General features: G+C 50.7%; 1 protein-coding gene across 2 annotated transcripts; it reads right to left on the reverse strand.

Annotated features, from left to right (window-relative positions):
• On the reverse strand, nucleotides 1–27,733 carry PLBD2 (phospholipase B domain containing 2). Of its 2 annotated transcripts, none has more exons than XM_047760523.1 (12): nucleotides 27,396–27,733; nucleotides 21,354–21,447; nucleotides 18,873–19,031; nucleotides 16,464–16,564; nucleotides 16,038–16,252; nucleotides 8,844–8,938; nucleotides 4,158–4,318; nucleotides 3,489–3,584; nucleotides 3,159–3,230; nucleotides 2,092–2,244; nucleotides 1,324–1,486; nucleotides 1–1,213 (listed from the first exon to the last, which is right to left on the reverse strand). In XM_047760523.1, the coding sequence occupies exons 1-12, from the start codon at nucleotides 27,683–27,685 to the stop codon at nucleotides 1,046–1,048; spliced, it is 1,767 nt and encodes a 588-aa protein (XP_047616479.1). In that variant the 5' UTR covers nucleotides 27,686–27,733; the 3' UTR covers nucleotides 1–1,045. The 2 variants fall into 2 exon arrangements, with proteins under 2 accessions (XP_047616479.1, XP_047616478.1); XM_047760522.1 differs by having other exon boundaries at nucleotides 8,844–8,941.

Genomic DNA, 27,733 nt, shown 5'->3' on the forward strand with positions numbered 1-27,733 from the left:
TTCAATAAACACATGGATATATGGGTGGTCAGACAGATATGAATGGGTAAGATGGGTCACTAGATGGATGATGGCTGGATGGATGGATGATTGGAAAATGGTTGGATGGATGGATGGATGGATGACGGTGCAGATGGACAAGGGGGTAGGTGGGTTGGCAGATGAATTAATGGGTAGATGGACAGATAGAAAGTGGACAGGAAGATGCATGGTGCAGAACTCACATCTGAGAAGAGAAAGGATGCCAACCCAGCATTTCCCACTGACCCATGAAGCACAGCACAAGGGCCATGGCCTCTCTTGTTTAATGGCAGCACAGCCTGCGATTTGGTTCTCACAGCAGGGGACCTGCTTGCACTGCCCTGAGGCCAGAGGCAGGCCCTGGTGGGGGGCAGGGGCATGAGGCTGGAGCATGGGGGCTGACACTCCTGCCTGCCCCTGGAGAGAGGACACTTGGGCCCCTTCAGCCACAAGTGGCCAGAAACTTTGGTTTTTGTTTTCAAGTTTCTGTGCTCAAGGAAGCCAGCCAGGAGAAGAAACGGGAGCTGCTTCCTGAGGGGGCAAAGGGGCTGAGGGCTGGGAAGAGCAAGGCCAACACCAACCGGAGGCAGCACCCAGGCCTCGGGGACTGAAACCCCACAAGCTCCAGGAATGACACTGGGAGGGAGGCACTGGGACAGGCCTCTCCTGCTGGCCCCAGTGGGGCCCAGAACCTGATCCCAGGACCCCTCTCCAGCCTCTAGCCAGCATGTGGAAGGGGCCCAGGGGTTGGAAGAGAGAGCGAGAAGCAGGGACAGAGAGGCAGAGGAGAGGGGACCAACTTGGGAGTGTCAGATTTGGCTCCCTCCTTGGGGTTCTGGGCGCCACGCAGGAGGCCACCAAGGCAAGCCTGAACCTAGCTGATCTGGGTCCCTGATCTGGCCCTAGCAGAGGGCATCGCCCAATTGGGGTGTGGGGGGGCAGGCAGGAGGTCAGGGTGGCAGTCAGTTGGGCGGTCCCTGCTGGGGTCAGCAAGGACAGAAGGCAGCAGAGCAGAGCTGGAGCCTCAGTCCCATGAGACCTCGATAGGAGAGAACTTCCAGAGGTCAGGCTGGCCCATGTGCAGCAGGTGGCTGAAGGGAGAGGTGCTCCACTGGAATGGAGGCAGCTGGTCCCACGTGGGTCCACTGGCCGCCAGGAGGCCAAACACCCTGGCCAGGGCCATGCTGGTCACCTGGGGTGGGGCAGGGGACAGGAGGAGAGGCAGGTCATGAAGTTGTCCTGACCTGGGAGGCCTTGCAGCGCCCCTAACTTGGACCCCACCCACGGCCCCAGGCCTGGCACCTTCACGTCGATGCCCCCGTGGGAGCGCTGCTGCAGGGCCTGGAAGGGGTAGGAGCCATTGGCTGGGTTGAGGTCGGATCGGGCCGAGATGGCGTTCTCGCCGTTGGCCTGGGGCTTGCAAGCTTTGCACAGTGACAGGGGGTCGTGCAGGAAGTCGTTGTATCTGGATGTGGAAAGGGAGGAAACATCAGTCCTGCCAGGAGAGGAGGCCAGATTTCTGGTGGGGGCAGCCGCCTGACCCCACCACCCACTTTCAATGGGCCCGGCTCCCCAAACCCAACCAGCTTCCGTCACCCACCCCGCTTCCCCCAGTCCCTCCACACTCACCACTCAGACCTCCGCTCCACCATCCCTCCCTCCAGGAATCCCTCTGGGCCCTGTCCCCAGCCAGGCTGGAGACCCCGTTTTGCCCCTTTATGACATCTGCTGAGCTTAGACATCCCCAGTCACATGCCCGCATCAGTGAGTACAGAATGGACTTCTGCATCCCTGACGGGACAGGGTGTTCCCGAGGATAGGGGACCGGGGAGCAGATTCAGTGCCCGTTTCCCAGTCCCAAGCACAGGGCGGTCCCTCCACAGCTGTTGGGCATTCTCACCTGTAACACAAGGACGCCAAGAAGGCTCAGCCGAGTGCTGCCTTGGTACTGCTGTGCCAGCTGCTAACATTAGCACCACCTCCCCGCTGCCCCCTGGGCTTGCTAGGAGTTTGCAGTGAGTTACAATAAAGCTCCACGTGACTCTGGGCTCACAGTCCCCCCCTGCGCACCTCATAAGCCGGATCATGGAGTCCAGATCATGCACCAGTGACTGGTTCCGCTGGAAGATCTGGGCCCGGGGGCTCCCGTTGTAGGAGAACCAGTCCCCGTAGTGGGCCACCAGGGCCGGCAGCCCGCTGGTGTTGAACACGGACTCAAAGGACCTGCCAGGTTCAGGGACAAGGATGGTCACTCATGACCCCCAGTGACTTCACCTGGCTGTGTGTGGCCAGGGAGGTGAAGACGGCAGTCATGCTAGGACCTTAGCACCATGCCAGTCGGGAGAACAATAATTGTGTCTTTTGTTTGTGCTGTGGGGGAGGGCTGGGCAGGGTGCCGAGCTAGGGCTCTGGGGCCCAAAAGACACAAGTTCAAAGCCTGGCTTCACAGTTGACCACCAATGGAACTTTGGAAAAGGTGGACACTTTCTCAGGGCCTCAGTTTCATCATCTGTGAAATGGGAATGATGCTGTGGTGACCACACACAAAGGTTGTCCAGATCAGGTGAGATAACCCTGGTAAAGAGGGTCGAGAGGTGATGGCTGTGCAGCCAGGTTGAAGTGGCTCCAGCTGGGGAGCCATGGTGGGAGTCAGCACCTGAGCTGGCCACCCCCCACCACCCTGTGGTGGGTACAGACTGGGAGACCATATGGACACAGCCCACAGCTTTACCCCCAACTGTCAGGGCTTTCCTGTCAAAGAAGAGGGTGGACTGTGGTTTTCTTTGCTCTGTGTTTTTTTTTTTTTTTTTTTACTCTTTTTAGGGACACTCCCACAGCATATGGAAGTTCCCAGGCTAGGGGCTGAATTAGTTACAGCTGCCAGCCTACGCCACAGCCACAGCCACAGCCACCTGGGACCTGAGCTGTGTCTACGACCTACACCACAGCTCACAGCAATGCTGGATCCTTAACCCACTGAACAAGGCCAGGGATCGAACCCACATCCTCATGGATACTGGTGGGTTCAAGCCACAGTGGGAACTCCCCACTCGGTGGATTTAAAGACTCGCCTGGGAAGGACAAGAGCACAGAGAGCTGAGCAAAGTGTGGGGCAAGAGCGAGAAGCGGGGACATACGGGATGTTGTAGCTGGCCCAGTAGGTCTTCTGGTAGAGCTCCGAGGTCTTGTCAGCCACCACCACCATGCCCCTGTGGGCGGGAAGAGACAGGACAGGTGTGGTGTAAAAAGGGGCTCCTGGGGGCACTGCCCCGCTTAAGGACCCCCAGTGGCTCCCCACTGCCTGGGGGTTGATTATGTCACAAATCTTTAGCCCCAGTCAGGGGCTGCCCTCTCCTCCAGCCTGGCCTTCCTGAGGTTTTCCCTTCCCACACACATTTCGGCTGCCTCCAGGCCTCCGCCCAGGCAGTTCCCTCTGCTGCAGCGCCTGCCCCTTTCCGGGTACTCACGGGATCTGCTCCAGAACGGTGAGCACCCTCCGCCCGGGGCTGGGCCCACCGGGGAAGAAGGCCTTGTAGTCCACGATCATCCACTGGTTGTTGTACCTGCCCAAGGACAGTGGGCTGAATAGACCCTGGGGCCACTGCCCCAGCCTCTCCCCTCCCAGGGCTGCACGAAGCCAGGAACCATGGGGCTGGGATGGTCTGGGGGCATCTTGCTGTTCGACTGTCACCTGCACACTGCAGCTAGACCAGACATCCTCAGACTCCTCTCTCGTCATGCTGCTGGCCTGCTCCAGAGGAGTCCATGGCTCCCTAGTGCTTACTGGAACAGAGGTCAATTCTTCTGCCTAACATACTACAACCCTGTCCTATCCAGTTCCAGTGTCTCTGGCTCATGCGGCCCCATCCACTCATGAGTACTTCCTTGGATGCCCCCCCCCCCACTGTCCCCAGAGCTCTCAAGTTCCAAGTTTCTTCCTGTCCTCCCTCTGGGAGCCTTTCCCTGGGTGGAGGAGCCTGCAAGAGAAAGGCAACTCCCTTCCTTCCCTGTGCCTCAGTTTCCCCATGTACACAAAAAGGAGAGGCCTCTGCAGAAGATGTGGGGTGTGTGACCCTGCTGCCCCATCAGGTCCCCCGGGGTCTGAGTATTAGTGGGGAGGGTGGGTGGCCACTCACGTGCCACTGTTGAACCTCTTGAAGATATCAGCCCAGGAGTCCCCATCTAAGGCCAGGCGGTTGGCCACGATGTTGCGTACCCACTCCAGCACACAACCCTTGGGCTGCACGTACTTCCACAGGGCCGGGTTCTTATTACCAATGGTGGTCTCCAGGGTCACCTGTGGGAGAGTCAAGGGGGTGCCACATGGAAAGGCTCCCTTACTTACAACCAGGGCATGCTGCCACCAAGTGGCAGCACTGTACCAATCATGGTTCACACATTGACAAAAACTGCCGACTATTTAGTTTTTAAAACCTCATGTCCCAACTTAGGTGCATGGTCCTCACTGGTTCTTTGGACGAGTATTGAGGGGGGTTCATGATCAAGATCATGCTTCCCGCTTTGCCTTGGGGGAACAGTCCCTAAAAGAGCCCAAGGGGCCGCTCCCGTGAACCCACTCCCCTACCAAATCAGTCAACTCTTTCCCCAGATAGACAGTATCCCTTTATACCCCTTCTCGGCAGTTCTGCAGGGCAAGCAGGGTGGCTACCACTAACTCCATGAACTCTTATAACCCTCTTAGGGAAAACACAGCAAGGCTAGTAAGGCCCTTCTTCCTGAAAGGTAAACTGAGGCCCGAAGAAGCTAAGAGACTTGCAAAAAGGCTGGGAGGTGGACAGGCCAAGACTCAATCCCCAAATTTCCACTTTAACTTCCTAAACTGGTGCTTGTTCCCCTAGAGCAGGACGTTAGCACGCCTCTTCCTTTGTCATACAGAGCTGGAAAACAACTAACAGACAGCATTAGCCATAAATGCGATGTTTCAGAAAGGAATCCGTGGAGCTCCCATTGTGGCTCAGTGGGTTAAGAACCCGACAGGTATCCATGAGGATGCAGGTTCAATCCCTGGCCTCGCTCAGTGAGTTAAGGATCCGGCGTTGCCACAAGCTGTGGTTTAGGTCACAGATGCGGCTTGAATCGATCTACTGTGGCTATGGCTGTGCCTGTGGCCAGCAGCTGCAGTTCCGATTTGACCCCTGAGAACTTTCATATGCTGCAAGGGGAGCCTTAAAAAGACAAAAAAAAAAAAAAAAAAGGAAGAGAGGAAGGGAGGGAGGATGGGTGGGAGGAAGCTGCAAAGCAAGCCTCTCAATAGCAATACCCAGGTGGGAATAGCTTCTCCCACTCCCTCCACTCTGTACCCTCCTCATCCCTCAGCCAGCTGCTTTTCATGTTCTAAGTCATTCATTGCCAAGACTCAGACCTACAGGACCTCAAAAGCCCTGGAGGAGCAGTTTCCTCTCTCTGAGCTGGGGGGAGGTTCTCAGCCTGGAGCAGGACTCAGGGAGTCTGCAGACTTGGGTGGGAGAAACATTACATCTTTATTTCCACTAATGTCACACCAAAATGCAGCACCTCCTTCCACTGTGGATGCAGGTGACACACCACAGTGTTGCTAGTGGTACCTGAGACTGTGACCAACAAAAATCACAGATATTTTCCATCATATGACTGGGCTGCACAAATCTCAAAATAGCGTTCATTTAAAAAAAAAAAAAAAAAAAAAGGAGTTCCCGCTGTGGTGCAGTGGCTTAAGAATCTGACCACAGCAGCTCAGGTTGCTGTGGAGGCACAGGTTCTATCTCTGGCCCAGCTCAGTGAGTTAAGGGATCCAGCATGGCCGCAGCTACGGCTCAGATTCAATCTCGACCAGGAACTTCCATATGCCATTGGTGTGGTCATTAAAATATATACACCGGGGAGTTCCCGTCGTGGCGCAGTGGTTAATGAATCCCACTAGGAACCATGAGGTTGCGGGTTCGGTCCCTGCCCTTGCTCAGTGGGTTAACGATCCGGCAGTGCCGTGAGCTGTGGTGTAGGTCGCAGACGCGGCTCGGATCCCGAGTTGCTGTGGCTCTGGTGTAGGCCAGTGGCTACAGCTCCAATTCGACCCCTAGCCTGGGAACCTCCATATGCCGCGGGAGCGGCCCAAGAAATAGCAACAACAACAACAACAACAAAAGACAAAAGACAAAAAAAAAAAAATACATACACGGAAGATCCCAGACTAGGGGGTCCAATCGGAGCTACAGCTGCCAGCCTACACCACAGCCACAGCAACACCAGATCGGAGCCGCATCTCCGACCTACACCACAGTTCATGGCAACGCCAGATCCTTAACCCACTGAGCGAGGCCAGGGATCGAACCCACATCCTCATTCGTTAACCACTGCACCACAATGGGAACTCCCTCCTCATACTTCTAAATTACGGCAGGCAGCCTACCTGTGAACAGAGTTTGTTATTTAACGTGCTAATAAGCAGCACATACAGGCAGACCCCAGAGATAACACAGGTTCCATTCCAGACCACCACGATAAAGCAGGTATCTCAAGAAAGGCAGTCACATTGATTTTCTGGTTTCCCAGTGCACATGAAAGTTGTTTCCACTATACTGTAGGCTATTAAGTGTGCAATAGCATTATGTCAAGAAAAAATGTACCTAGCTTAATTTAAAAATACAAAACAGGGGGAGTTCCCATCGTGGCGAAGTGGTTAACGAATCTGACTAGGAACCATGAGGTTGCAGGTTCGGTCCCTGCCCTTGCTCAGTGGGTTAACGATCCGGCGTTGCTGTGAGCTGTGGTGTAGGTTGCAGACGCGGCTCGGATCCCACGTTGCTGTGGCTCTGGCGTAGGCCAGTGGCTACAGCTCTGATTCGACCCCTAGCCTGGGAACCTCCATATGCCGCGGGAGCGGCCCAAGAAATAGCAAAAAGACAAAAAAAAAAAAAAAAAAAACAGGGAGGTCCCGTTGTGGCTCAGTGAAAATGAATCCAACTAGTATCCATGAGGATGCAAGTTCGATCCCTGGCCTCGCTCAGTAGGTCGGGAATCCCAGGTTGCTGTGGCTGTGGCGTAGGACGGCAGCTGCAGCTCCAAATCAACCCCTAGCTTGGGAGCTTCCATATGCTGCGGGTGTGGCCCTAAAAAGACAAAAAAGAAAAAGAAAGAAACAAAAAACTGATTACAATCATCACATCAAAGATCACTACTAGTCACAGATCACCGTAAAGAATATAATAGTGAAAAAGTTTAAAATACCACAAGAATTACCAAAATGTGACGCAGAGACCTGAAATGAGAAAATGCTGTTGGAAAAGCAGTGCTAAGGAGTTCCCGTGGTAGCTCAGTGGTAATGAACCCAACTAGTATCCATGAGGACGTGGGTTCGATCCCTGGCCTCGCCCAGTGGGTTAAGAATCTGGCATTGCCTCGAGCTGTGGTGTAGGTGACAGACATGGCTTAGATCTGGCATTGCTGTGGCTGTGGCATAGGCTGGCAGCTGCAGCTCCAATTCGAACCCTAGCCTGGGAACTGCCATATGCTGCAGGTGTGGCCCAGATTAATTAATTAATTAATTAAATGGCACTGAAAGACTTGCCTGATGCAGGATTGCTATAAACTTTCAATTTGTAAAAAATCACAATATCCACAAAGTGCAATGAAACAAGGTATGCTTGTATGTTATATTAAAAGGTTTACTTATCTAATATTTTGATAAAGTCATGTCAATGTAACTGGTTTCCTTTATAATCCAACAGATGCTGGCTTATGCATATAAAAGCATTATTTTGAGAAGGGGTCTGAAGCTCCCTTGACTGCCAAAGGAATCTAGAGCACAAAAACAATTAAGAATAACCTCGATGGGAGTTCTCGTTGTGGCTCAGCAATTATGAACCCAACTAGTACCCACGAGGACGTGGATCCCAGGCCTCACTCAGTGGGTTAAGGTGGCTGTGGCACAGGCCAGCAGCTACAGCTCCAATTCGACCCCTGGCCTGGGAACTTCCATATGCTGCAGGAGCAGCCCTAAAAAGCAAAAAAAAAAGGAAAAAAAAAGAAAAAGAAGAACTCGAATGGAAGGTAAATTTCCTGATGAAACACTTTCCAGGTAACTGGATGAAACCATTTAGACTGTCTATCTCCGGGCTTCACTCCTGCTTTCCCCACACCAGACAGCAGCAAGGGGGTCCCCTCACCCACCGCCTGGCCCCTCATGCTTCTGCCCACATTTAAGGGACTAAATCCCACGCTCCTTTCAAAAAGTCGTAGAAAAAAAAGGGCCCCTCCTTTCCCCTCCCCAGGAACTGGCATCTTCTGTATCTAGGATTTTTTTTTTAAGTGATGCTTTTTTCTCCTCTCCAGTGTTGCCCTGGCGACTGCGAGGCCTGCCGCCCTGGTGAGCGGGTGCCAGGAACAGATTTCTAAACGAGTTTGGAGCTCAGCCAGGAAAACCGATAAAAACAACACATTGTAAACAACATTTATTCAGAAAACCTGGCCAGGTTTAGAGGGGTTTTGTGGCAAGCAAAAGGAAAAGCAGAAGAATGAGCAAGTCATGGTGGGGAGAGGGACGGCTTGTCCTAAATACATAAACACAAGACGAGGTCACTGAGGTCAAGGGTATTTTCAAAGGGCCCCAAAACCAGCAAGCAATTTCTAAGGAGTTGCGTTATCAGAGTCCCAGGCTGGCTGCAGGTTTGGAGGCCGAGGGGCCGGGGACTCCATTTTACAGGCGCCCCCTGCTGGCAGATGGCCTTGCCCCGGGGTGGTGGTGAGGGCTGTGTCTCCCTGCTGGTCCTGAGCTGCTGGCTGAGAAGCTACCCCAGGGAGAAAGGTGACAGCAGAGGATGACTCACCAGTCCGCTGCCCAGGATGTAGAAGTCATCACAGGAGAAAATGGTACCAGGGTAGGAAGAGAAGATCACTCTGTTGCCAGGAGCCGGGATGGGGTCTTCTGTCGGGGGAGAATGAGCCCAGTGTGGGGCGGGGGGCTGGTCAGACAAGCCCGTATGGGGGCCTCTGCACCCCCACCCAATGAGGCTTGGGATGCTCCAGGTGGAGCAGCAGGTTTCAGAAGAAGCCTCGACACCACTTTCTGAGTTAGAAACCAGGCCATCTGATGGGGGTGTGTGTGTTAAAAAAAAACCTAGTAGGAAAATATGAACCCAACTAGTACCCATGAGTTTTCTTTGTTTACTAGTCCTTTTTTGGCTGTCCTTTATTTTTTTATTATTATTTTTTCTTTTCTTTTTAGGGCTCCACCTATGGCATATGGAAATTCCCAGGCTCAGGGGCAATCAGAGCTACAGCTTCAGGCCTACACCCCAGCCACGGCAACGCCAGAAATGAGCCACTCCAGCTTGCAGCAACACCAGATCTTTATTTAACCCACTAATCGAGGACAAGGATGGAACCTGTGTCCTCATGGATACTAGTCGGGTTCTTAACCTGCTGAGCCATAATGGGAACTCCTCCTTTATTTATTTACCTTATTTTATTTTTGGCCACACCCACAGTATGTGGAAGTTCCCAGGCCAGGAATCAAACATGCACCCCAGCAGTGATAATGCCAGATACTTAACTGCTAGGCCACTGGGGAACCGCCATCATGCTGTGCTTTGTTTTTTTTGTTCGTTTGTTTGTTTGTTTTTAGTCTTTTTGTCTTTTTCCAGGGCCGCACTCGTGGCATATGGAGGTTTTCAGGCTAGGGGTCTAATTGGAGCTATAGCCGCTGGCCTATGCCACAGCCACAGGAACGCCAGATCCGAGCAGAGTCTGCGACCTACGCCACAGCTCATGGTAACACCTGATCCTTAACCCACTGAGCAAGGCCAGGGATCGAACCTGCAACCTCATGGTTCCTAGTTGGATTCGTTAACCACTGCGTCACGACGGGAACTCCATCATGCTGTGCTCTAGACTCTAGAACTTATTCGTCTTCTAATTGGAAGTTTGTACTCCCACCAACATCTCCCCATTTCCCACCTCCCCTCAGCCCCTGGCAACCACCATTCTACTTCTCTGCTTATATTGAATTCAACTTTTTTCCATTCCACATATAAGTGAGATCAGTATTTGTCTTTCTCTGACTTATTTCACTTAGCATAATGTCCTCAGGTTCATCCATGTTGTTGTCAGTGGCAGGATCTTTTTTTTCCAGCTAAGTAATATTTCATTGTGTGAATATGTGTGTGTGTGTGTGTGTGTGTGTGTACCACATTTTCTTCATCCATTCATCTGTCAATGGATACTTAGTTGTTTCCCTATCTCAGGTCTGAAAATACTACCGTGAACACAGGAGGGCAGACACCTCCTCGAGATTGCATTTCCTTTGGGTGCATACCTAGAAGCAAGATGGCTGGACCAGACGAGAGTGCGGGCTCTGGAGGGAGGAGACCTGCGCAGAATCTCAGGTTAGCCCCTTATCAACTACTTGGTTTATGGCAAGTTACTTAGCCTTTTTGAAACTGGGAATAATAATCCTTCACCCTGCACGGGGCAGTTATAAGGATTTCATTTACAAGATCATGGAGGACAGACTTTCTAGTACAACAGTGGGTACCTAGCAGGCCTACAATCAAGGGTACCATGTACCAGACCAGCACTTGTCATGGGATGGGCTTTAGGTACAAAGGGTTCTAGGGTAGGGATGCGGGCCCCTGGAGGGGATGGGCCAAAGAAGCTATTTCTGAATAACTAATGACTAGATAAAAGGGGCAAAGTCATAACTGAACAGCCAAAACTGGAAGGGAAAATAACCAACACCAGTGGTGGTTCTGCAGGGGCTGGGGGCAGGGCGGGTTACAAGTGATTTTTATTCCTTCTTTGTGCTCCACTGTGTTTTCTAAATTTCTCAGTGAACGTGTATTACTTAAGCAATTTGTTTGAATCACTAAGAGTTTGTGCAGTAGACAAAAAGAAATAATCCAAAAATCCATCAATAGGTGAACGGATAAACAAACTGGAGTAGCTCAATACAGTGGAATATTAGGCAGCCATAAAAAGGGATGAGGTGATGACACCTGCTACAGCATAGAGTAACCCTAAAACACAATGCTGAGTGAAAGAAGCCAGTTAGAAGAAACCTATTATTGAATGCCTCCATTGTTATGGGATGTCCAGAACAGGAAACTCCACAGAAACAGAAAGTAGATTAGTGGTTGCCAGGGGCTGGGAAGGGGGAAGAAAGAGAAGTGATTGCTCCATGGGTACAGTTTCCTGTTTTTGTGATGAAAATGATTTATAAGTAGACAGGTGACAGCTGCACAACACTGTATTTTTTGTTTGGTGTTGTTTTGTTTTGTTTTTGGCCACAGCCAAGGCATGAATTAGTTCCCAGGCCAGGGATTAAACCTGCGCCACAACAGCAACCAAAGCTGCTGCAGTCACAAGGCCAGATCCTTAACTCACTGCACCACAAGAGAACTCTGTACAACACTGTGAATGTTCTAAATGCCACTGAATTGTGCACATTAAAATAATTTTGTTTTGTTTTGTTTCCTTTTTATGGCTGCACCATTGCCATATGGAAGGTCCCAGGCTAGGTGTCAAATCAGAGCTGCAGCTGTTGGCCTACACCACAGCCACAGCAAGGTGGGATCTGAGACACATCTGCAGCCTACACTGCAGCACGTGGCAACACCAGATCCTTAATCCACTGAGCAAGGCCAGGGATCAAACGTGCATCCTCACGGACACTATGTCAGGTTCTTAGCCTGCTGAGCCACAATGGGAATTCATACGAGGTGTCATGTGAATTTCACCTTAATGAAATAAAAATAAAACTACAGAAGGTAGCAGTTCCTTTGTGGTGCAGTGAGTTAAAGGATCCGACCTTGTCACTGCAGTGGCTCAGGTTGCTGCTGTGGCATGGGTTGGGTCCTTGACCTGGGAACTCATACATGGTGCAGGCACAGCCAAGAACGAAAAAAAAAAAAAAAGGAAGCTACAAGTATAAATTTAAAAAAATTAGTGTAAGTTTATATAAAGCTCTAGAACAGGCAAAACTAACCTAATGGGAAAAAAAAAATCAGATGAGTACTGGCTGGGGAGAGGGGTGGAGACAAACTGCATAGGTCACAGGGAGCTTTCTAGAGTGATGGAAATGTTCTATATCTTTACTGAATGGTGTTCACATGACTACATTTGTTTGTCCAAACCCATCAAATGATATACTCTAAATGTGTACTTAACCTATTCACCAATAAAGTTAATACCAAAAAAAAAAAAAAAAAACAACCAGAATGAACTTCGAACTTCATCTGGGCCATCACTTATCACCCAGCAGAATGGCAAAAAAATTGAAATGAACCATAATACCCAGTGCTGACAAGGCTGTGGGGAAAGTCAACACATCCGCAGAATGGTGGTGGAAGTATAAACTGGCTCAACCATTTTTAGAGGCAATTTGACAAAACTGTAATTGTGCTCATCTCTCTCTTTCTTTCTTTCTTTCTTTTTTTTTAATTGATTTTTTAGGGCCACACATGCAGCATATGGAAGTTCCCAGCCTAGGGGTCAAATCAGAGCTGCAACTGCCAGCCTCTGCCACAGTCACAGCAACAGCAAGATCCGAGCCACATCTGTGACCTACACCACAACTCATGGCAATGCCAGATCCTTAACCTACTGAACAAGGCCAGGGATTGAACTCGTATCCTCATGTGTACTAGTCAGGTTCATTACCACTGAGCCACAACGGAAGCTCCCCACTCATCTTTTAACCCAGTGTTTCCACCAGGAAACACCTCTGGTGGCCCACCTGATTGCCGTAGCACCATTCGAAACAGCAAAGATCTGGAAATGGCCCAAATCCTCAACTGGGGACTAGTTAAAATTTAATATCCAGCTGTTAAAAGATGGACTGAACATGGCAATATCGAAAATTCTTCAAGGCCAGCTGTGGGGCAAAAGGAGCAAGTTGCAAACAATCATGAGCAAGGAACTATGATCTCATGTTTTTTCAAAAACCCAGAAAGCAAACTTTTCAGGGCTGTGCAATTATTCTGGAGACTACTGCAAAGGTGAATATATGTCACTGTGCATTTGTCAAAAATCCATAAGCCTCTACCATACAAACAGTGAACTTGAATGTAAACCATGGACTTCAGTTAATAACGAATCCATATTGGTTGATGAATTGTAACTAATGAACCACACTAACGCAAGATGTTAATAACAGGGGGAAGTGGGCAGGGGGAGATATACGGGAACTCTCTGCACTGCGTATTCTATTCGTGAACCTAGGATTTTTCTAAGAAACAAAGTCTATTAATTTTAAAAAGGTCCATATATACAGATGTATAAATACATCTAAAAACATCTAAGAGTTCCCGTCGTGGTGCAGCGGAAACGAATCCGACTAGGAATCATGAGGTTGCGGGTTCGATCCCTGGCCTTGCTCGGTGGGTTAATGATCCGGCGTTGCCCTGAGCTGTGGTGTAGGTCGCAGACGCAGCTCAGATCCCATGTTGCTGTGGCTGTGGTATAGGCTGGCAGCTGTAGTTCCAATTGGACTCCTAGCCTGGGAACCTCCATATGCCACGGGTGTGGCCCTAAAAAGACAAAAAAATAAATAAATAAATAAAAATAAAATAAATAAAAATATCTAGATGGATCCAAACCAAAATGGCATCAGTGCTCTCCTCTTAGGAGAGGTCTGGTACTTGGGAGGAGGGGATCAAAGGAGATGTATTTCTTCCTCTCTATTGCTGGAATTTGTGACAGGGAGAATGTATCCATGCATTACTAATGTAGTAAAAAATAAGTTAAAACCAGGAGTTCCCGTCGTGGCTCAGTGGTTAATGAATCTGACTAGGAACCATGAGGTTGCAGGTTCGATCCCTGGCCTTGCTCAATGGGTTAAGGATCCGGTGTTGCAGTGAGCTGTGGTGTAGGTCACAGATGTGGCTTGGATCCTGCGTTGCTGTGGCTGTGGCGTAGGCCGGTGGCTACAGCTCCAATTAGACCCCTAGGCTGGGAACCTCCATATGCCATGGGTGCGGCCCTGGAAAAAGGCAAAAAGAAAATAAATAAACAAATAAGTAAGTAAGTAAGTTAAAACCAATGGAAAATTGAGGTATATTTTTTAAAGTCTAGGGGAAAAAAAAAACCCAAATGTTTACAGAAATGAACGCGTGTGTGTTGTGGGATTTTCCAGCGACTTTCCTGTGTGTGTGTGTGTGTTGCTGTGTTTTCCAATTTTCCATAACACATGCATATGACTTATGTAGGCTTTGGGCCAGGGAGCAAACCCATGCCACAGCACGACCCTAGCCACTGTAGTGAAAATATCAAATCCTTAACACTTTGCACCACAAGAGCACTCCTGATTTATATAGGTATTTAAAAGATATTAAGATGCTAGTGGCTATATAGCAATGGGAATGAGAGCACCACAGCTACTGATGACAACATGGGTAAAACCCACAGACGTGAGACTGAGTGAAAGAAGCCCGATTCCATCTGTAAAGCATTTCAAATCCAGTAAATCTAGTCTAAGTCATGAGAAGTCACTATGGGATGGGGATAACGCCTGTGAAGGGATAAGAGGGAAGCTTCTGGGGGCTGGGAATACTGTTTCTCAGTCTGGGTGCTATACATTGGTATGCGTTCAATGCAAAAAATTCATCTGTACGCTTACGATGTGCATACTTTTCCGTATCAATGTCAATTTCAAAGTTCACTTTCTTTCTTTGCCACACTCACGGCATGTGGAAATTCCCAGGCCAGGGACTGAACCCAAGACACAGGAGTTTTCCCAAGACACAGCAGTGACAACACCAGGTCTTTAACCACTACGTCACCAGGGAACTCTCTGCTTTAAATTAATGGGCACCAGGTTGTGGCCAAACCACTACTGCAGTTGACATCCTTGTGCAGAAAGAGAAATGTTTCTCTAGGGACAGATATGGGCCAGAGGGTTGCTGGATCACAGGCATGACAGATTTTAAATTTTGTTAGACGCTGGCTAGGCTCCTCTTTAGGCCCCATGCCAGCTTGTACCCCATTAGCAGTGAGTGAGGGTACACATTTCCCTACTCTCTTATCACCTCCTGGCAACATTAAGTTTTTCATTTTGGCTGAGGAGGCACTGCAAACATCTGGCAGTGGCTACCTCTGGGGCTGACACTGGGGCCAGGAATGACAGGGGGCGGGGCATGATGGGGGACTTTGGCCTCAGTGGCAAAGTCTTCCCATTTGACAGGAAGAATGTATTTGTGCATTCCTGTGTAGCTGATTGTCTGCAAGAATGGCTGTAATTCTCCCCATGCTTGTGTCCACAACATCCACCATGTGGCTCTGCTGTTCCTCACGTCATATGGTGGGGTCTGTTTCCCCACCTCTTGAATCTGAACTGGTCACTTGACTTGCTTGAGCAACAGAATGTTGTGCCAGTTTCAACCAGCCCTCAAGAGGTTGAAGGCTTCCATGCTTCCCTGGCCAGATGTCACATAAACAAGCTTGAGCTAGCCTGTGGGAAGCTGAAAGACCGTGGAGGCCAGAGGTCGCATCATTCCAGCTGACAGCCAACCCCCAGATTTGCAGATGAGGCCATCCTGCGTCAGCCAGCTCACAGCAGCTGACTAAAGAAGCATCATTGATCCTGGTCAAGATCAGCAGGCTTAACCCAGAATAACAAAACAACCACAGAGCAAAAATAAACGGCTGTGTTTCAAGCCTTTGCCGTTTCAAACGTGGGGTGATTTGTTATGCAGCAGTAGCTTACTGATACACCTTGTAAGATAAAAATTAAAAGGAAGTAAACATGTTAAAAATAAGATGAGCTCAGTGCTTCCGCACAGCTTAGAAGGTTAAGGAGCTGGTGTTGTCACTGCTGTAGCTCTGGTTGTGGCTGCATCATGGGTTCAATCCCTGGCCTGGGAACTGCCATATGCCAAGATGTGGCCAAAAGAAAATAAGATGAGCTCTTTGAGGGGCCTTATGGTGACCCCAGTGTGTACAGGGCCAAGACCCACACCTCCTCGTACTGCCCCTACCGTGTACCCACACACACATGAACACACACAGATCCATTCACACCTACCCACCGTGAGGCCCTTCTCTGAACTGGAACCAGTACTTCTTTATGATGCGCAGCATGTACTGGTAGGAGTGCCAGGTGTTGTGGGCAACCAGGAGGTCACTGTGGCCAGGCAGCAGCTTGATGAGGGCAGAGCAGGAGCCAGAGCCCATGGCATGCTTGGTCTTGGTTTTATTCAGGGCCAGCTCTAAGTCTTCGAGGTCCCCAGAGATCTGCAACAGGCTGAGGAGGGCCAGGGTGCCAAAGGGTTACCACGCCCGCTGGGAGTGCTGTTACCTACCCATTTCACAGAGGAGGAAGCCGAGGCACTGGGAAGTCAGGTGACCAGTCCAAGGCCATGGAGCCAGGAAGGGGCAGAGCTGGTACTGGAACCCAGGTCTGTCTGACTATAAGGCCTTTCCCCTACCCTGTCCACACTGGGGGCGGCACTTACAGGAACCCCAAGGGTTTGATGGTGAACTTCCCAGTTGGAAAGGTCACACTGCCTCCATAGCTGTCCTCTAGGCCTTTCAGCTGCAGGAGGGTCAGCCGCACCTAGGGAGGGGAAGGGGAGGAGGCAGAGGGCAGGGGGCAGAGGGAGGGTAAGGCCTCTCCCCTAGGCTCACACCTTCTCCTGCAATGGGAGGGGTTCCAGCAAGAGAGGCTCAGGTGCACCCTCCAGGCTCCAGATAGCCCTGACCCCCCCGCCAACCACCACCCAGCCCTCTATGCCAAGCACCTTCCTGCCATCACTTAACTATATGTCTCCACCCTGTACCAACCCCTGATCATCCCCACTTAATTGCCCAGCTCAAAGCCACCTCTTCCAGGAAGCCTCCCAGCCTGCCCTGGCCCACTGTTGACTACTCCCTGTTCTGAGCTTAGTTCCTGGCTATGCTGCTGGCTCAGGGCATCTGTCTCAAGCAGCTGACTTCTCCCCACTGTCACTGTTCTGTAACATACACATGTATATACCACTGTGTCCCACACAAAGCCTTGGCCTGTGCTGGGCATACACCAGGTACTTAGTGAGCATCTGTAAGATGGATAGACAAAAGGATAGGTGGTGGATGGATGGACAGGCAGGAGTGATAAACGATGGGGCCACAGAGTGAAACAAGAGACGGACGGAGAGAAAGGCATCATCTCTTTAGATGGGAGGATGGAAGGAAGGATGCATTCAGGCAGGTGCATGAGTAGATGGACGGTTCAAAATGGATTCATTCCTTCATCTGTAAGCACTCAACAAAATTCTACTTACGAAGCATCTACTATATGCCAGTCCCTGGGCTAGACACTGGGGACATTGCAGCAGACAAAGAAGATGCGGTCCCTGCTCTGGCCTCATGAGGCCCGAGTCCAGTTGAAGATAGTCTCTGAATGCCTCACATGTGCTATAAAGAAGTGCAGGGGAAGTTACAGTCGTGGCTTAGTGGTTAACGAATCCGATTAGGAACCATGAGGTTGCAGGTTCGATCCCTGGCCTTGCTCAGTGGGTTAAGGACCTGGCGTTGCTGAGAGCTGTGGTGTAGGTTGCAGATGCGGCTTGGATCCCAAGTTGCTGTGGCTGTGGTGTAGGCCTGCAGCTACAGCTCCAATTAGACCCCTAGCCTGGGAACTTCCATATGCTGCAGGTGCAGCCCTAGAAAAATATAAAAAGACAAAAAGACAAAAAAAAAGAAGAAGAAGAAGTGCAGGGAAGGGCCTGGGAGGTGAGGGAAGATGGCAGAAGGAACAGCACATTCAAAAGCCCTGAGGCCAGAGGTGACACATCTTGTTCAAGGAAGGGGGAGGAGGCCAGGGAGGCTAAAGCACAGATCAAAGTCAGTAGGAGTGAGGCAGGGGAAGGAGAAGATGCAGGAGGGTGTTGAGGCCACAGTAAGGAGTACAGCCATTATCCCCAGAGAGCTGGAGAGCCCCTTGGGAGATTTATGAGAGCAGAGACAGAGCAGAGGAGATGGACCAACAGAGGGACACGCTGACTGAGAGGTGCCTAGATTCTGGCCAGAAGGAAGATGAGGAATGAAGCAGGGAAGGTGGTCTCTGAGAGATGGCTGGGCATGTGGATGGAGGGTAGATGGACAGACAGGGAGATGATGAACAGAGAGATAGGCAACCAAATAAGGTGTATCAACAGGGTGGGTGGATAGAAGATCTGACAACTGGGCTAAGATGAGCAGGTAGGTGACAGATGGATAAATGAGAGGAAGAGCATGAAAGATGTATAGGCTTGTGGGTAGGTGGATGAATAAGCTGACAAACTAGACGCATGGATGGATGGATGGATGGATGAATGGATAGGTGGATGGATAGGTGGATGGATGGATGGATGGATGGATGAGTGGATGGATAGGTGGATAGATGGATGGATGGATGGATGGATGAGTGGATGGATAGGTGGATAGATGGATGGATGGATGGATGGATGGATGGATGGATGGATGGATGGATGGATAGATGGATGGATGGAGGGATGGAGGGATAGGTGGATGGATAGATGGATGGATGGATGAGTGGATGGAGGGATGGATGGAGAGGTGGATGGATGGATGGATGGATGGATGGATGGATGGATGGATGGATGGGTGGATGGGTGGGTGAGTGGATGGGTGGAAGGGAGAAAGGGAAGGATGGACACAGAGGGAGAGAGGGAGGGAGGGAAGGTTGGATGGATGGGTAGATGGATGATAGGAGGGGTAGGTAGATGGGTGAATGGAGGGAGGGAGAGACAAAGGACTGGCTAGAAGGATCAAGAGGCAGATAGATGGGCCAGCTGGAAACAGTAGCAGTCACAGTGGTGGCGGGTCCCCGAAGCTGACCCAAGCTGCCACCCCACCCCTCTGGGCATGGGGGCCACACCCACCTGGTGCCAATAAGCAGAGTCCTTGTTCAACTCCATCTCCTCCTGCATCCACTCCAGGTTGGCCTCCAGGAAGTTCTTGAGCCTCTCGCAGTAACTGACTTCATACTCGAAGGGGCCGCAGTAATTAACCACCGTGTTCATCCAGTGCATGTAGATGAGCTGCAGGGGGGCGAGGTAGGCGAGGACAGGGGTGGGGCAGCGGGGCTGCTCTCATCCCTGAGGACCCCATGGGCTCCCCATTCAGGCTCAGAGAAATCACTCCCACCCAGGTCTCCAAAGAGCCCAGGGGCCCTGGTGAAGCCACACTTCTGGATGCCTCCTTCCTCTGAAAGTCTTTGGCATTCAAAGTCTGTCCTAGATCACACCTTGTCTATTACTGGAGGGACCCCCCCCCCCAATCTATATATGTTTTCAAACTACCAGGGTTTTTTGAGCACCTGTTATGTCCTAAACTGAGTGACCTTGATAAGAGAATCCTGAGTGAGTTCCAGCAGCCCTCAAGAGCCTTCCCACCACCCCCCAGCCCCCACCTCCATCAATGTCACATGAACAAGCCTGGGCCGATCTGCTGGGGGTGCGGGGGAGGGGGGCCACTTGAGTCCAGTCATCCCATCACCCAGCTGACAGACAGCCTCCCCTGGGGGCTGTTGTGCAAGCTCAGTGAGATAACACCAGCAAAGCACCCTGCCCACATCTGGGGCTCCTCACAGAACAGTCACTTCTGGACTTGCCTCAGGGTCCTACCCAGCACCCAAAACGGTGCCAGCCTGACGCCCTGTCTGACCCCAAACATCAAGGTCCCGGGGGGAGTCTCAACTGGGTGGACAAAGGAGGAGAGTGAGTTTATAAAAGGCTGTCACACTGTATGCTGTCTCCTGTGACATGCTCTTCCCCCTCAGTGTCACACATCTCAGACCCACCACACTGCTTGTTCACAGTCACTGCTCTACAGTCCTGCGCTGTGCAGGCTACTGGTACATCTGCTGGTGGTGTTTGCAGTGTTCCCACCTCAGGGCTGCTTTGAACCCTCCATGCACGTCCTCGGGTCACCTCTAAGGGACACACCTAAGAAGTGGGGCTGCTGGGTCCCAGGGCATGTGTGTGTTCAACTCTGCAAGTTAACACCAAATTATTTTCCAATGTGGATGTCACACCTGCACCATGGCATGGGAGCATGGCTGGCACAACCACAGCCTCCCCAACTCCTGATGCTGTCTGCCTTCTGCAATTGGTGAGGGCCACTTTTAAAAAGCCCCAAAGAAGGTAAAGCAAAATGATATGCTGCTTAAGGCTTCATCCTATGTAGTTTTACTACTTCAACCAAAGGAAGGGAGTGGAAGTAACTCAAAATCTACCCACTGATGAAATAAAATAGTCTATTCCTACAATGCAATACAATTTAGCCATAAAAAGGAATAAAGAACTACCACACGCTAAACCATAGAGGGAAGAGCTCCTGTTGTGGTGCAGGGGAAACAAATCTAACTAGGAGGTTGTGGGTTCGATCCCTGGCCTCAATCAGTGGGTTAAGGATTCGGTGTTACCATGGTGTAAGTTGCAGACATCACTCAGATTCAGAGTTGCTGTGGCTGTGGTGTAGGCCGGCAGCTGTAGCTCCTATTCAGCCCCTAGCCTGGGAACCTCCATGTGCCGCGGGTGCAGTCCTAAAAAGCAAAAAATAAATTAAAAATAAAACATGGAGGGACCCTAAAAACATGTTAAGCTAAAGAAGCCACATACTGTATGATTCCTTTTATAGGAAATGTCCAGAATAAGCAAATCCGTAGAGACAGAAAGTAGATTAGCAGTTGCCAGGGGCTGGGTAGAAGGAGGGCAAAGGAAAGTTTGCTAGTAGGTATGGGGTTTCTTTCCAGGGTGGTAAGAATGTTCTGGAATGTTCTGGAATTAGATGGTAGTGATGGTTGTGTAACCTTATGACTATACTAAGAAGCACTGAATTTCAAATATATATATATGAATTTCAAATACACACACACACACACACACACACACACACACACACATATTGGCTATGTCTGCAGCATGCAGAAGTTTCCAGGTCAGGGATCAAATCCGTGCCACAACAGTGACAATGCCAGATCCTTAACCCACTGAACCACCAGGGAACTCTCTGGCTTGTGAATTCTATCTCAACATAAATGAATGAATGAATGACAGGGAATGACAGACACCACATAGAGGGGGTGGGGGTCTCTAGGGTAGGGGAGGTAAGGGCATGGAGTTGAGAATGGGGGCTTCAATGGTATTAGCAACAAGCTAGCGTTTAGTTTGGGTGTTCATTGTATTCTTATGCTTCATAACTTGGAATGTGTCATATTTTTCCTATATATCAAATAAGACTATAAATTTTTAACAGATACATGTGAGCCCACTCTTCACATATCTCAGAACCCTCCAAAGTTCCCTGGGGAGCACACTTGATGGGCACAGGGCACCCCAGGTTTCCCCATCTGGCCTTACCTCCTCGGACACGGCGGCCTCCGCCACGCCTGCTGCGTAGGCCTGCAGGCTGTCATTGTAGTGGCCATTCGTGTGCAGCTCCAGAAAGGCCCACCTGAGGAGGGAGGAGAGGGCACACCTGGTCAGTGAGGGGCCAAGCATGAAATGGATCCTCAGCTGAGCAGGCAACCATCTGCAGTTTTAAACCACAGAAAACCACCCGGCAACGCCGGATCCTTCACACACTGAGCAAGGCCAGGGATCGAACACGCAACCTCATGGTTCCTAGTCAGATTCGTTAACCACCGAGCCACGACGGGAACTCTTTTTTTTTTTTTTTTTTTTTTTGCCTTTGATCTCATTTAATTTCACTGTCATTATCAGGCAGGTAAAAAACAACAGATTGGCAAGTTTAGTCCCTGTTCAAGGTTATATTCCACTAGAACCAGGACTTAATCCCAGAAACCACTTCGAATGTATTGTACCAGGCTCTCTGTCTAGATCAAGGGATTATATTTGATGGATTTCATTAGGAAGAGGTTTCTGTGGTTCTTGTCTTTATCCTTGATAAAATAACATGTTTCCTGTTTCCAATGCCCTAGATGTCTGCAGCATGGGGGCCAAGAGTCCTGGAGTCCATAGTGCTGAAGTTCATGCTTCTGGAATTCATCCACAGGGGATCCGAGGAGGTTCTGTGCTGTTTCATGTGCTCGAGAAGCAAGAAGCTGAGCTGGAGGAGGTCACATGGGGCTTTGGCTGTGAGTTCATCCTGGGAAAGCTCCCTCCTGGGTCAGCCTCCAGGACAGGTACCAGTAGAGGGCCCATGTGCCCAACATGACATCCCTGGAGATTGAGAACCTAACCTCTGAGGACAGTGGGTCGTACAGGGCTTGAGGGAGCTGCACTGGAGGACTAGAATTTACCTGGCTTTTCCACCTCACTGTGTATGGTATATGATCTCCCTCACCCCAGTTCCTTGCCTTACCTCCTTTTGTGCTAGGTGGGTCACGTAGGCTTCATTTTGTTGGATTTCATTAAAACTCCAACCTTAAGATTCTGTTTTCTCCCCCGATAATAAGGTATGTAAGTTAGCCACAAAAGGAGAACAGAATTGAAATTCACAGGTAGGGAGAAAATCATTCAGTGTTTTGGGAGAAGAAAATGGAAATTTGAGGAAAATGGGAATTTTTGTAATAACGCTGTTCTTTCTAAAACTGGGTTGGAGTTCCCACTGTGGCGCAGCGGTTAATGAATCTGACCAGTAACCATGAGGTTGCTGGTTCGATCCCCGGCCTCGTCCAGCGGGCCAAGGATCCAGCGTTGCCCCAAGCCGTGGTGTAGGCCACAGATGCGGCTCAGATCCTGAGTTGCTGTGGCTCCGGCATAGGCCAGCGGCTACAGCTCCAATAAGACCCCTAGCCTCGGAACCTCCACATGCCGTCTGGGTCTGACATCTCATTAGCACATGGCAGTCAGCCATATGGTTCTAGAAACCCACTGCATATACGGGCAGATTACTGTCAGGCCCTTCTGGATGTCTCAGGAGGGCCCGATTTTCCTCAGCTCTGGTCAGAAATGCTGCTGTGAACAAGGACCTTCACCCGCATGTGCAGAGGGTGCTATGAGCACCAGTCACAGGATGGGTCCCTTACTTCAGCCTCGGTGGCAGAAAAGAAAAGAAAAGGAAAAAAAAAAAAAAAAAGAGCTAACAGTGGTTATATATGGAAAGAAAGAATGGGGGCTCCGTTTATCTTCCATATCCCTTCTCACCTTTCCAAACTGCTCCAATTTTTCCATGAAAAATTAAAGTACTTGTATAATAATTCCAAAAATGTAAAAGAGCCACATGACTCCTTCAAGCTGGACAGAAATGAAAAGGACATGTGAGAGTGACAATTCCCCCCCCACATACACCCCATCCCCAGCCAGGCCGCAGTACCGCAGATACAGGATTAGTCACTCACTGCCCTTGTCCAAGAGAAAGTCTCCTGCAATTCTAAAGGGCAGCTGAGGTGATTCGCCCACTTTTTTTTTTTTTTTGCCATGCCAGCAACATGAGGAAGTTCCCAGGCCAGAGATCGAACCTGAGCCACAGCAGTGACTCAAGCCACAGCAGTGATAAAATGCCAGATCCTTAACTGCTAGGCCACCAGGGAACTCCATGGGATGATTCGGTTTGGATGGGGTTTATTCACTTGGCCTAAGTCCTAGGTGGGTTTCTGCCTACCCTTCCCATTCATGAGGGGATTTCAGTGCTGGAGCCCCTGAGGCTGCTCTCCAGGGCTCCCTCTGCTGCCTCGGGCCCTGAGCCCTAATCAAAGTTTTTTCAAGGACTCTGCAAAGCTGTCACAGAGATGAGGCAGCTGCCAATGGCCACCTGTAGTAAGTGTCCAGACAGAGATCTGAACCTAGATCTCCCTGATAAGAAGCCAGAAACCTTGCCTCATACCACACCTCCTTACTCTTCCAGCCTCAGCTGCCCCACCTGTGAAATGGGAAGACCTGGACATCAGCCAATGGCTTTGGGAATCCCTTACTGCTGTGCTGGCTGGCAACTCTGAGAAACTCTACCCTACTCCCTGGCCAAAATGAAACAACAACAACACATACAAACAAACAAAAACATCACTGAGTGGGAGTTCCTGTCGTGGCTTGGAGGAAACAAATCTGACTAGTATCCATGAGGGCGCAGATTCAATCCCTGCCCTCGCTCATTGGGTTAAGGATCCAGTGTTGCCATGAACTGTGGTGTAGGTCGCAGACAGGGCTCAGATCCTCTGTTGCTGTGGCTGTGGCGTAGGCCGGCAGCTACACCTCTGATTTGACCCGCTGGCCTGGGAACTTCCATATACCAGGGGTGCGACTCTAAAAAACAAACAAACAAACAAAAATCACTGAGAAGAGTGTTTCTAAAGCAAAATGCCTCCATTAGACTGTTCTTGATTTAGAGATCATGTCCTTCTGGCTTGTTTGGTTTTAAAATAGCTGATCATCTATTAGATAAAATGGGCAGAGATCGATAAATATTGTTCTGGTTTGTTTTTAATGCACTTGCTTGACAAAAATAAAAAGTCAGCTGCACTGAATCTTGTTTGTCCAGTCTTCTTTCTTTTTTTTTTCTTTTTTCTGGTCAGTCTAGGGGCCACACTGGGATTTTATGTCAGGGGCAGCTAATTCCTCTGAGGTGACTTCAGGGTCTAATGAAAAGGCGAACCATTCATGTGAGATGAGCAGGGGGGTCACAAACCTCCCTTTGTCCCCATTGCCCCTTCAGTGTGCAGTGAACCCTGGACACCCTCTATCATGTGGGCTGTACCACCTTATCTGCGGCTATCACTCCTTTCCCATACGTGATGGTACAAGTTTATTTTCTGTGACTTTTCAAAGAAACAGCTGGGTGGTATTAATCCATTTTACTGCGCTAGGTTTCTGCTTGTTGGGTGCTAGACTGGGGTTGTTTCCCAGCTTCCTAATAGGTTAATTCCCTCTTATTGGTATTTATTTCCTCTCCCCGCTGGAAGGCAATTTAGGTCACACAGCTGGTTGTAGGGCAGGGGGATCAGGTCAGAGAAGGAGGAGAAGGTAAGGTTGGAGGGTTCGGCATCCCCAGGACCACAGTCAGAGCCAGGCCAGCAGAGGCACTGCTCTGGGGGCATCTCTGATTCCCAAGCGTCAAACCCTTCATGTTTCAGGCTACATGGGGAGCGTCAGTCCAGAGTCAAATACAACACAAATGAAAGAAGAGAGATTGGGGGAAAGGGACATGGAAGTTATCCTGCCAGTCCCAGGATCTGGTGACATCCTGGGGTCAGAGAGGAGGAGGGATCCCAATTCTAGGTGAATAGAACAAAAGAGTCAAACCATGATTTCCACCCTCCAAAAAATGAGACAGTCACCTGCAGATCAGAGGTTCTGCTGCTTGGGGGCCAGAACAACCCAGATGCTGTTCTCTTTTGTTTTCCTGTTTCATTTTCTTCCATTTTCGGGCCACACATGCGGCATTTGATCCCTTCCCAGGCTAGGGGTTGAATCAGAGCTACAGCTGCCAGCCTACACCACAGCCACAGCAACACCAGATCCGAGCCGCGTCTGCAACCTACACCACAGCTCATGGCAATGTCAGATCCTTAACCCACCAGTCGAGGCCAGAGATCGAACCTGTATCCTAGTCGGGTACTTAACGTACTGAGACACAATGGGGACTCCCCAGATGCCTCTCTTACATCTCACTTCTCAAGAGGGTATCGTTAAGGACCTCGGTTTCCCTGCTTATAAAATGGGGGTTTCCCACACAGGTTTCCCTACATCATTGACTCAAGCACTGTCCAACACTGAAGGAAAGGGGCAGACTGGACAGAGAAGATGCCAGAACGGTGAGGTGAGAGAAAGAAGTGTGGAAGAGACCAGGGTTCACATCTCAGGCCTGTTTCCCCAACTGCGAAATGGAGGCAGAGGACACCCGCTCCTTTCTTTCATTCCCTCCACCTTTTAATAAATAAACGGAGGTGTTTCCTGTGATCCCCCTGAATTTCCCATTGAGCCCCACCTTCCAGGGAGGAAACAGGCTCAGAGAGGTGAAGTGATTTGCCCAGGGTCACACAGCACCAGACTGGGGCCTGGAAGAACTTTCCATCCAGCACAATCAAGGGAGCCTTCCCCCCACTTCTCGGTTTGCCATAATTGAGAGCAATGCAGCCCACTCAGGGCCTGCTGGGGCCAAAGCCCCTTCCCCATGCTGGGCCTTCCTGCTGTGCCTCCTTCCCTGACTGGCATCCAGGCAGAGACGGTCATGGCTCTCCTAAACGGGGCCAAAACCATAAATGAGTCAGCAGAAACTGGGTCATCAGATTCCAGAGTCACATCGCCACAGAGTTTTAGTTCACTCCATAGACATCAGCCCACTTTGTGGCTTTCTCTCCCTGGGAGCCCTCCCAGATTAGCCCCACCTAGCTCCTGTGTCTGCAGCAAGTCCTTTCCCCACAATCTCTAGTCTATACATCTCCCTAATACCCTCCCAAGTACCACAAAGCACCAGAATGGAGTGTCCTCAGTGTCTTGTGTCTCCCCAACACCTGCCGGAATTAATGATGCTGGCAAAATGGATGAGGAAGCAGCGGGAGGAGCTATGCCTGCTGGAGGAGGCAGTATGTTCTAAGCACTGAGATGAGCCTAAGATGGAGGGGTGGGGGAGCACAGGGCTCCCTAAGATCCCCAACACAACCTGGATCCAGGACCTGGGTCTTACTGACAAGGCTCTAAGATTTTTCCCCACTCCCACGATTTTCCCCCCTGGCACCGTCTCCCCCACTGAATGGGGACCCCTGTCAGGTCTGTGTACCCATGGCCAAGCACACCAGGTGAGTGAATGGGCACAAGTCCTGGTACAAGGCCTGAGAGGGCACCACCCAAGCTCCCAGCCAGAGCACATCCTCAACATCCAAGCCATAGATAGGCAAATGAAAGCCCAGGCAAACAGAGGAGTTCGGTAAGAATCATACATCAGAATGACAGCCTGGACCCCAGTGATCAGGATAGTGATCGTGACTGCCAAGGATGGAGTACTTGGCTCCATACGAAGTATCTGTCTGGCCAGACAATTTTCCCCTGGACCAAGGCTCTGTGAATTTAGGGGCCCTCTGTTTTTAGACTGGCCTGGAATCCAAGTTCAGTCCTCTTGCTCTGATTCTGCAAAGGAGGCAGGGTGGCTGGCACCTATGGGGTAAGCTACAACCAAGGAAGTGTGAGTTTCTCCTGGAGAGCTATTACCACCCTTCTGGTCTGTGGGGATGAGGCAGGGGTTGAGAGTGCTGGCCTCCGCGGGGATAGGAGTTACTGTATCACTAAGGAAACTGAGATATTGTCATTCCTGGCTGATGGCAAAGGACGGGTCCTCAGGAGTTGAGGGATGCTGCAACAGCCTCACCCAAGCACGGTGCTGCAGCCTCAGAGGCGGGAAACTGACCCCCTGGGAGACCAGGTTGGGACACTGTCACCTGCAAGAGGCCCAGAGCCCACACAACTCCCTCCCCACGCTGGGCCGCGCGAGGTCGGGCCAACTCTTACCCGTTCTCGTGGATGGCGTTGGTAAGGTTGGCCCAGGCCACGGCGTCAGGGTGGCGGCCATCCACCAGGCGCAGCTGGCCCGTCTCAGTGTCCAGGAGCACCGAGCGGCTGCGGGAGGCGGGTGGGACCGGACTGCCGCTTCCCCGGTAGCCCTTTGGGGTCGGGATCGCGCTGGTCAGGCCGCTCAGGAACAGCCCGACCAGTAGGGCCAGCACCAGGGCCAGCGCCAGCGCCCGCGTCAGCGCCCGGGCCAGGCGGCCGCCCGGGGAGCCATACGTCGGTGCCACCATGACAGCGCGGAGCTGGGCGCCACAGCCTGACTCACGTGACTGCCCTCC

Source organism: Phacochoerus africanus, chromosome 15 (assembly GCF_016906955.1).
Source record: "Phacochoerus africanus isolate WHEZ1 chromosome 15, ROS_Pafr_v1, whole genome shotgun sequence".
In the NCBI taxonomy this organism is placed as follows: domain Eukaryota; kingdom Metazoa; phylum Chordata; class Mammalia; order Artiodactyla; family Suidae; genus Phacochoerus; species Phacochoerus africanus.

What these genes read in the sequence shown, in the direction of transcription:
- PLBD2 (XM_047760522.1), bottom strand. Translation starts at nt 27,685, where the DNA reads ATGGTGGCACCGACGTATGGCTCCCCGGGCGGCCGCCTGGCCCGGGCG. An exon ending in AACGCCATCCACGAGAACGG is followed by an intron (nt 21,448 to 27,395) that starts GTAAGAGTTGGC and finishes CTCCCTCCTCAG; the next exon opens with GTGGGCCTTTCTGGAGCTGC. An exon ending in AAGAGGTTCAACAGTGGCAC is followed by an intron (nt 3,585 to 4,157) that starts GTGAGTGGCCAC and finishes GTCCTTGGGCAG; the next exon opens with GTACAACAACCAGTGGATGA.